The sequence below is a fragment of the Citrus sinensis genome, chromosome 5, assembly GCF_022201045.2.
Source record: "Citrus sinensis cultivar Valencia sweet orange chromosome 5, DVS_A1.0, whole genome shotgun sequence".
Lineage (NCBI taxonomy): Eukaryota > Viridiplantae > Streptophyta > Magnoliopsida > Sapindales > Rutaceae > Citrus > Citrus sinensis.
In genome coordinates this window covers 23,383,213-23,393,467 of record NC_068560.1, presented here as the reverse complement: position 1 = coordinate 23,393,467, position 10,255 = coordinate 23,383,213, and the positions used below count along the sequence as shown (strand labels likewise).

Below are 10,255 nucleotides of genomic sequence, written 5' to 3'. Positions count from 1 at the left end.
AGGTTTCTCTAATGGCAATCTTGTGAGTGGTTCTGTAAGCTCATAGCACAACGAATCACTCATTGACCTAGATCCTCTTCTTTTCTCTCAGCCGGGTTTTTAGGAGCTTCTTTATGGTTTTGTTTTTAGCCTTTACCTGACCGTTTGCTTGTGGATGAGCTGGTGAACACTACATCAACTCTATGCCTATATTCTCATAGAACTATTTGAAATTTTGGTTATCGAATTGCCTACCGTTGTCTGCTATAAGTGCGTAGGGTATTCCATACCTATAGATTATGGTTATCGAACTGTCTACCATTGTCTTCTTCTTTATGATCTTACTTAGAGCTTCGACCTCGACCCACCTCGTGAATTAATCTATTGCCACAATAGCATGCATGACTGGTCCTTAGTTAATTATTGTCCTTAATAATATTATTATCCATTATAACAATAACAATAATAATGATTAAAGTAATAATACTAATAATAATAATAATGATAGCAATAATAATAATAATCTTAATAATAATAATAATAATTGTTGTTGTAGAATTCTAGTCGGGCTGCGTAGCAACCAGACTACCATGCTAACACTTAAATTTGTTGTTATTAGAGAGACGATTCTACACTATCTCTTCTCTATCGAACAGGCTCTTGCGATTTGGGTCTACTTGAAAAAACTTGTGCCACAAATCACGTGGCTTAATTACAACTATTTCCAGTCAAAAGAATTAATTTTTCAGGAAGAAAGAATGATAGCTGAGAAAAATTGTAAATAGAGAGAGAGTAAGTACGAGAAAATTAAGTGTCAAAATGTCTAACCCCTTCTACCTCCGCTCTCAATAGCTTTTATGCCAATCGGAATTATCAGCTTCCTCTCCCCACGATCATTGTTGGGTTTGTTGATGCGAGATTCCGGTTCTCCTCGTTCTACGATCAGGATCTCTGCTCGATCAACTTCGTCACTACCAGGAGGTCTCCTCGCCAGGCTTCTTCTCCGGAGGTCCCTGCATACACAGATAAGTCAGAGTACGCCGGTTGTTTTCCCGGCGCAAACCCTCCGACGCTCAAGTCAGATATGAAGGTTCGGGAAAAGCTTGCCACAGGTCTTATGGCGTTTCTTGTGGTTTTCTCCCCTTTTCTCAAGAATGCCAACCCTTTTACCTTCGTTGGCTACCTTTTTATAGGCTTCCTCTGAATCTCAGTCTTCCGCTCTTTTCGAGACGGTATGGGACTCCAACTGCTGCGTTATGGGCAAAACATGGGATCTAGCGTGTTACGCCACGGTTCAGGGGAAAGCGTGGCTGCCACGGCTTTGTGAGACCTTGCGTGTTACGCCACGGTTCTGGGGAAAGTGTGGCTGTCATGGCTCTGTGAGATCTTGCGTGTTACGTCGCGGTTCTGGGGAAAGCGTGGCTGTTGTGCCTAGATTCTCGTGCTGGAGAGCACGTCTTGCCAACTGCCGTCGACCGGGTCTCCTCGCCTCTCGATCTCTAGCCGGAATGGCCTCATGCCTTTTATAGGAATTGGCCTCGCGGACGACAACATCGTGGACGAGCAGGATGTTTCTGCTCCTGTTCTTCCACGCGCCAGGCTTTAACGGAACACACCGGTTCGCAGAACTCCGCCATCAGATGTCTGCTCGTCATTCCTGGTCCCTTCGACGCATTTGTCCCAAACAGTATCCCTCCCAAACACCGGTCCCCCAGTTTCTGGTGTTGGATAATGTAGTGGACCAGCAGTAGAAACTCGATAGTACTCGCTCGCGTGGGTTTGGAAAAGGCTGCCAGGAGTCATGTCGCATTTAATTGCGGACGAGGTGACGTGGCAGAAATCCCCCCCTCCATTTGAATTTCAAACCGACGGTTACGGGATTCTCGGAATATGCGTCATTAAATGCTGGCAGCCCAAGAGTTTGCTTCTCAGTAAGGAAACCCAAAATCTTCAAACACGAACTCGTCATTTTCTCTATTCTTGTCTCTCCGGCGAATGAACCTCGGCGCCAAAGCTGTCATCCCTGTCTCTCTCTAACCGAGTCCCTGCTTCAGGTATTTCTTCTATTTTTTTTCGGTATTGGTTAGTTGTAGGTAATTTCCTTTCTCTCTGCTTTGCTTGAGGTTGTAGTTGGCGGTGGTGTTTTGGTTAGAACTTAGGATATGTCGAAGGGTAAGGAGAAGGTCGTTGAGGTTGGTGACGACGAACTAGGTTTTTTGCCTAGTCTGCCCGCTGATTTTGCTTTTGATCCCGGGATCCCCTTAGAGCCCATTAGGTCTAGTGTTGGTACTAGCGCTAGGAGGATGTCTCCCCAAACAACCCCCTCGAGCGACAGTAGCGATGAAGAAGGATCTTCTGGATCGGAGAACACCTTGAGTGAGGGTCAAGGGGATGATTCTGGTGAGGCGTCCCCATCAGGAGCATCACGACCAGAAGAACGGAGTACAGTAGGAGGTAGAGCCTTGTCGCGTGATTATGCCATTGATTACATGTCGTGTACGACCACGTTTGACGAGCTCAATGACCTCCGACTTAGGTATAGTATTCCTGGTGAGATACCTCTTAAGATCCCAGGAAAGAAGGATACACCTAGCCGGCCTCCCAGGGGATACGTTACCCTGTATCTGGAGAGCTTTAAGTATGGGCTGAGGTGTCCCTTGCAGCCTTACTTTGCCCGGATACTTAACGGGCTAAATCTGGCTCCTGGTCAGCTGAACCCCAACGGGTGGAGAGTGCTCTCTGGTCTGTTCATATTGTGGGACAGATGTTGCCAAAGCGAGCCCACGGTTGATGAGGTGAAGCACCTGTACCAGCTGAAGAGCAGCCCTAAAGATGCCGGCTGGTACTACTTCCAATCTGGTACCAAGAGCAGGAAACCCATAACTGATCTTCCAACTGGTGGTGGTGGGACTTGGAAGAGGAAATTCTTTTTTGCTGGGGGTCCCTGGGGTCAAGTTGCACAAATAGACGGGAAGGATTGTCGCGTCCCACCCCGTTTCACGGTCCCAGGTTGCCTGCTCGCTTTAGATGTCTTGTATCCATAATTGTTCCTGCTGTATTGGTTTGTCTCTAACCAAGTGTCTGTTTGTGCTGTAGTTTCCTGGGGTGTTCACTTCCCGCTCCGACCTGGTCAGCTTAAACGGGTCGAGGCTGTATTGGCCAATTCCTGCTCGAGCCGAGAACTGCTATCTACATACAACTTCCTCGAGTCTCGGTTGATACTTCCTGGCCATAAGATGGAGGACGCAGTGATTGGAGCTCTGACCAGGAAACGCTCTCGGCCTCCAACAACCGATAGGGACCAGGACAAAGATGCTCCCGCTGCGAAGCGAAAGAACATCGCGCAGCAGGTTCCTCCCTTGCAGGCTCTCCCTCCTGCCTCTGCTAAAGTCGGGGAATCCAGTAGAGCAGCCACTGATCCTGCTTCCTCTTCTCCACCTGTTGTGCCTCGGTCTCGCTTACCCGACAGCCGACCAGAACACTTGGTTCCCTATCTCAATGAGTTGTCTAAACTCGTGAGCAAGAAGGACCTGGAGGGCTTTGACGGTTGTACCCTGGGCGAGCTGGTGGGAGCCATGCAGTATAGTGCTTTCCATCTCAGCTGCATGGCCACCTACTATAAGGCCAAGGTTGGCCGTTACGACAGGAAGATGAAGGAGGACATTCAATCGGCGACGACCAGAGCTGACGTTGCCGAGAAAAAAGCGGGGGAGCTAAACGTTGAGAACCTCAAGCTGATAGAGCAAGAGTCCCTTGCTCAAGCAAAAGCCATTACCCTCGAGGAGGAGCTGACCAAGGTTAAGGAGGATCTCCAAGAGCAGAGGGCTATGTATGAGGCTCAGCTCGAATCTCTCCGCGATTCCCACCGAGCTCATATAGAGAACTTGGAGAGGGAGGCCGACAACCAGTACAACCAGGGACTTCGGCATTCCTATCGTTGTATCATGGCCGTCCTCGGTAAGCAACACCCTGATCTGAAGATGGATGACCTTGCAGCTGGTGTTGCTCAACATATGGACGAGGAGGCGGCCAAGGAAGATGCCGAAGGGGTAGAGCCGATCGTGATTGAGGAGGGAGACTCTCCTCCTCGTGCAGTCCCTGCTGATGTTGGCGAGGCGAGCGCCCCTCTGGATGCGACTGGTGATACTCCTCCTGCACCTGAGGAGGTCCAGCCAACCGACGCTGCTGGGCTTACTGATCCACGACCTTCCTGATATGTTTCTTGTATTGTAATGAACAATGTTTGTGAAGATTATCTGCTTTGTTAATTATTAACAAATTAATAGAAATGTTTTTGATTACTCTCTTGTGTGGTAATTACGAGAGCCTGCTCGTCCTCGTCTGGTCGAGCTGGCTATGGCTTGGTATATGGTTTCGCCACCTGCCTTAGAAAATTTTCCGATGTTCGGGATTCTGCTCGCCTTTACGCGGTCGAGCAGATCCCGCCATGCTTGGCTTCTGTCTCGCCATAAGACAGGCTTTGAGACTCGGTGAGCCTTTGCGTGCCTTGGGTTTTTCGAGGATTGGGATTCTGCTGCCTTCTCGTGGCCGAGCAGATCCTGGCATGCTTGGCTTCTGTCTCGCCATAAGACAGGCTCTGAGACTTGGCGAGCCTTTGCGTGCCTCGGGATTTTCTTCAAACGATTTGGATTCTGCTGCCTTCTCGTGGCCGAGCAGATCCTGGCATGCTTGGCTTCTGTCTCGCCATAAGACAGGCTCTGAGACTTGGCGAGCCTTTGCATGCCTTAGGATTTTCTTCAAACGATTTGGATTCTGCTGCCTTCTCGTGGCCGAGCAGATCCTGGCATGCTTGGCTTCTGTCTCGCCATAAGACAGGCTCTGAGACTTGGCGAGCCTTTGCATGCCTTAGGATTTTCTTCAAACGATTTGGATTCTGCTGCCTTCTCGTGGCCGAGCAGATCCTGGCATGCTTGGCTTCTGTCTCGCCATAAGACAGGCTCTGAGACTTGGCGAGCCTTTGCATGCCTCAGGATTTTCTTCAAACGATTTGGATTCTGCTGCCTTCTCGTGGCCGAGCAGATCCTGGCATGCTTGGCTTCTGTCTCGCCATAAGACAGGCTCTGAGACTTGGCGAGCCTTTGCATGCCTTAGGATTTTCTTCAAACGATTTGGATTCTGCTGCCTTCTCGTGGCCGAGCAGATCCTGGCATGCTTGGCTTCTGTCTCGCCATAAGACAGGCTCTGAGACTTGGCGAGCCTTTGCATGCCTTAGGATTTTCTTCAAACGATTTGGATTCTGCTGCCTTCTCGTGGCCGAGCAGATCCTGGCATGCTTGGCTTCTGTCTCGCCATAAGACAGGCTCTGAGACTTGGCGAGCCTTTGCATGCCTTAGGATTTTTTTTCGGTTTCAAGCGAATAAAATTCGTCGACGTTACATTAATGGCAGGATTTGACTTACATGAAATTGTTCGGACATAAAACATAAAAATAAAAGATAGACAGCATGAGCAGAAATTGCTTTAAAATGTGAGCAAGTCTTACTGGAAGTATTTTCGGAGGTGTGCTGCGTTCCATGGGCGTTTCACTTCGTGGCCGTCCGCGCAAACCAGCTTGTAAGCTCCGGGCCCCGCTATCTGCTTGACTCTATACGGCCCTTCCCAATTCGGTCCCAGCACTCCTTGAGTCGAATCTTTGGTGCTCTGATTCACTCTTCTCAGTACCCAGTCTCCGACCCTGAATTGCCGTATGTTCACCTTCTGGTTATAATACCGAGCAACCCTCTGTTGGTAAGTGACTGATCGCTCGGCTGCTTGTTCCCTCCTCTCCATTAGCAGATCAAGATTCAAACATATCTGCTCGTCGTTCTCCTGTTCATTGAAATGATCTGTCCGGTGTGTGGTCGTTCCTACCTCAGCCGGCACGACCGCTTCATGTCCGAAAGCCAAAGCGAACGGTGTCTCCCCCGTTGCGGTTTTGTGGGTTGTTCTGTATGCCCATAGCACACCTGACAGCTCGTCAACCCACGCACCCTTTTTTGCTCCGAGCCTGGTTTTCAGAAGCCTCTTGACTGTCTTGTTGGCTGCTTCTACTTGTCCATTCGATTGAGGGTGAGCAGGCGAGCAATACTTCAGCTCTATCCCGAGGTTCTGGCAGAAATCCCTGAAGCTGTGATTATCGAACTGCCTGCCATTATCCGTTACCAAGGCATATGGGATCCCGTATCGACAGACCAGGTTTCTCCACACGAAGTCTGTTGTTTTCTTCTCTGTGATCCTGCTAAGGGCTTCTACCTCTATCCACTTCGTGAAGTAATCTATAGCGACTATCGCATGTGTTGCTGCTCCTCGTCCCTTTGGCAATGGGCCGATCAGATCAATTCCCCATTGAGCGAATGGCCAAGGGGAGGCCATGGAGGTGAGCTTCTCTGGTGGTTGGTTAGAGAAATTCGCAAAACTCTGGCAGCTTGCACAGCTCCTGGTCTTCCTTTGCGCATCCTGGTGCATCGTCGGCCAGAAATATCCCTGCCTTAGAACCTTGTGGGCCAGGGACCTCCCGCCAGAATGATTTCCGCAAATTCCTTCATGCACTTCCCTCAGCACGTAATCCGCGTCGTCATCGTCCAAACACCGAAGGAACGGTAATGTATATCCTCGTCGATACAGTACCCCATCGATCATCGTGTATCTCGAGGCCTGAGCTCTAATCTTCCGAGCCCGTAGCTTATCTGGTGGTAAGACCCCGTCTCTAAGGTATGAAACTATCGGGTCCCTCCACGAGCTTTTTTGTTCTATCCGCAACACCCCCAAATTTTGCTCGATACTCGGGCGAGACTTCACTTCTAGGGGGACCGACTTTGGCATTTTTGGGTCGGCGACGGCTGCCATCCTAGCCAAAATGTCTGCTCGACTATTCTGCTCCCTGGGGATTTGTATCACCTCCACTGCTTCGAACTTCCCCATCATCTGCCTGACTATCCTTAGGTACTGTTCCATCTTCTCCTCTCTTGGTTGGAATCTTTCACTGACATGATTCGCAACCAGCTGGGAATCGGTTCTGATCTTAACTCTGTCCGCTTTCACGGCCCTAGCCAATTCCAGCCCTGCTATCAAGGCTTCATATTCTGCCTGGTTATTTGTGGCTGCAAATTCCAACTTTACAGCATAAGAGATCTCCTCCCCCTCTGGGCCTTCCAGGACAATCCCTGCTCCTGAACCCCGCTCTCCTGATGACCCATCCACAGATATCTGCCATACTTGAGTTTCGTCGTTGCCTACATCTGCATCTTGCTGACCCAAGCATACTTCGGGCTCCGCGAACTCAGCTACGAAATCGGCCATTGCCTGGGCCTTTATCGCCGCGCGGGGTTTATAGTCTAAGTCGAATTCGCTCAGCTCTACAGCCCATTTGACGAGCCGACCAGAGGCATCCGGCTTGTGCAGAATTTGACGCAATGGCTGGTTGGTGATTACCGAGACCGGGAATGCTTGAAAGTACGGCCTCAACTTCCGAGCAGCAACCACAAGGGCCAGTGCCCATTTCTCCGTCGTTGGGTATCTGGTCTCAGCGTCGAGCAGGGCCTTGCTGGTGTAGTATATCGGATACTGAATTCCTTCTTCCTCTCTCACTAGAACGGAACTGGCGGCCCGATCAGATACCGCCAAATACAGATTCAACTTGTCCCCATCCCTCGGTGTGGACAGTAGCGGGGCTTGCTGCAAGTAATGCTTCAAGTTCCGGAAGGCTTCCTCGCATTCTGGGGTCCATTCCGTTTTCTTTCCCCTCCTTATCACTTGAAAGAATGGCTGACACTTATCTGTAGCCTTGGATATGAATCTGCTCAACGCCGCCAGCCTCCCCGTGAGGCTCTGCATCTCCTTCAGGTTTCGAGGAGACGTCATTTGCACAATCGCCTGGATCTTCTCGGGATTTGCTTCAATCCCCCTATGGCTCACCATGAATCCCAGGAATTTCCCTGACTCGACCCCAAAAGCACACTTCTCCGGGTTGAGCTTCATCTTATACTTCCTCAAAAGCTCGAACGTCTCATCGAGATGTCTGACATGTTCCTTTGGGATTTTGGACTTGGTGATCATGTCGTCCACGTACACCTCCATGGTTTTCCCGATCAAGGGCTTAAAGACTTTATTCACCAGCCTTTGATAGGTGGCCCCAGCATTCTTGAGACCGAATGGCATCACCCTGTAACAGAACAGACCTTGGTTAGTGATGAAAGCTGTGCTCTCCTCATCCGGCTCGTACATGGGGATCTGGTTGTATCCCGAGAATGCGTCCATGAAGCTAAGCAGACCATGTCCAGCCGTTTAATCTACTAGCTGATCGATCTTTGGTAAAGGGAAGCTGTCTTTTGGGCACGCCTTATTGAGGTCTGTGAAATCCACACACATCCTCCACTTGCCGTTTGCCTTCTTTACCAACACCACATTTGATATCCACTCCGGGTAATTGACTTCCCGAATGAACCCTGCTCTCAGAAGCTTCTCCACCTCATCATTTACAGCCTCATACCTCTCCTGGTTGAAGCACCTCCTCTTCTGCCTTACTGCCCGAGCACCTTTCTTTATTGCCAGCCTATGACATGCTACCTCTGGGTCAATCCCTGGCATGTCCTCATGTGTCCAGGCAAACACGTCGGCGTGAGCCTGTAAGCATTTCACCAACTCCTGCTTTTGCTCTCCCTCAAGTCTCGACCCGATTCTGATCGTCTTTCCCGGGTTCTCTGGTCCCATGCTTACTGTTTCCAGATCCTCTACGGGTTCTTGTCTGCCAGTCTTGTTTTCCACTCGGGTATCGAGGGATGTTATCTGCATCGCCTCCCTTGCTGCCGAGGAGTAGCAGCTTCTTGCGATCCTCTGGTCTCCTCGTACCACTCCGACTACCCCATTCACCCGGTACTTCAGAGCCAGATAATGGTTGGACAGCACCGCTTTGCTCATCCTTAAAAATGGCCGACCTAGGATCATCTGGTAAGGACCTTCCTCGTCCACTACGACGAAGTCCAGTATCATTGTTCTTTCTGTCGGGGGGCCCCCGATTGTGATAGGCAGTTCGACCACGCCCAGAGGGACCAGCTTCCCTCCTCCGAACCCCTTCAAGGAGGTGTTGGTGTATTCCAACTTCCGGTCGGCTATTCCCATTTCTTCCAAAGTTGATTTAAATAGCACATCAACTGAGCTCTCCGTATCAACCAGTATCCGGTCAAACTTCTTGCTAGCGATCATAGCCTTGATGACTAAAGCGTCCTCGTGGGGGTATAGAATCCCTTCCTCATCCTCATCCGTCCACATGATTGGCACTTGCCTGACCTTTGCTCGTTTGGCTGCTGGGGTGTTGGAAAGTATCTCTTTACTGGTCATGGCGTATCTGGCATAATTTTTTCTCGATCTATTCGAATCTCCGGCCAACGTTGGGCCCCCAGCTATCACCCTCGCTGCGGGCGGCTCGCGTCTCAAGATTCCTTCACTCTGCTCCCCTTCATCCGTTGTGGCCACCATCGGGAAAGTCCCATCCATAAACTCATCCAGGTACCGATTTCTCACCAAATCTTCGACCTGGGTCTTGAGATCTCTACACTCTGCTGTGGTATGGCCATGGGTGCCATGGAACTTACAATAACGTCCTCTATCCCTCCTGTTGGGTAGCTTTGTTATTGGTGTAGGGAGGTGCAGCAGCCCTCGACCCTTTATGGCCTCGTACACCTCATCCAGGGGCATCTTCAAGGGAGTGTACCGCCCATAGTCCTGGTTCTGGTCGACCAGATGCACTGCTCTTTCTCTGTTTGCCCCACTGTGAGTTGGGGGCGGTGGGAGTGCTTCTGGTCTGCTCGTCCTGCTACCGTGGGAATGTTGATGAAGATCGCCGGATGCCGGATCATGTCTTCTCCAAGGCTCCCTAGCTGGGGAACGAGGAGGCGGCGCCCTGCTGCGCTGATACTGTGGCGGCCTCTGATGAGGCTGGTAAGCAATTACCCTACCTCCTGCTCCACTACCGGAGATCTGGTGGTCCCTCCTCCTGATCGGCCCATTAGTTGGTAATGCTTTCTTCTCTTTCCTCCCTAACCCTTCCAATTGGTCTGTCTTGATCCGTGCAGCCTTCTCCTCCTCAATCTCGATGTCTCTTTTAGCCTGTTCGTATGCGGCTGCATACGTTTGAATAGCTGGGCTTCTCAAATTGTACCACAGCCTTCCTATCTTCACCCCTTCTTTCAGTCCCCTTAACGCCTGAGGGTGGTTGAAGGCTCCCAAGTCGAGGACAGCCCGATGAAACCTCTTGATGAATTCCCGAAGGGTTTCTTGC

General features: G+C 50.4%; 1 protein-coding gene across 1 annotated transcript; it reads left to right on the top strand.

Annotated features, from left to right (window-relative positions):
- The first annotated feature begins 2,141 nt into the window (after nt 1–2,141).
- Nucleotides 2,142–4,193, top strand: LOC127902347 (uncharacterized). Its single transcript, XM_052441254.1, has 3 exons — nt 2,142–2,721; nt 3,076–3,875; nt 3,960–4,193. Exons 1-3 carry the CDS (start codon nt 2,142–2,144, stop codon nt 4,191–4,193), a joined length of 1,614 nt encoding a protein of 537 aa, XP_052297214.1.
- Nucleotides 4,194–10,255: the final 6,062 nt, after the last annotated feature.

Excerpts from the sequence above, each read along its gene's own strand:
- LOC127902347 (XM_052441254.1), top strand. The coding sequence starts at position 2,142 with ATGTCGAAGGGTAAGGAGAAGGTCGTTGAGGTTGGTGACGACGAACTA. Across the intron at positions 2,722-3,075 it reads CGGGTGGAGAGTGCTCTCTG|TTTCCTGGGGTGTTCACTTC; the intron begins GTCTGTTCATAT and ends TTTGTGCTGTAG. Across the intron at positions 3,876-3,959 it reads TAGAGAACTTGGAGAGGGAG|ATGGATGACCTTGCAGCTGG; the intron begins GCCGACAACCAG and ends CCTGATCTGAAG.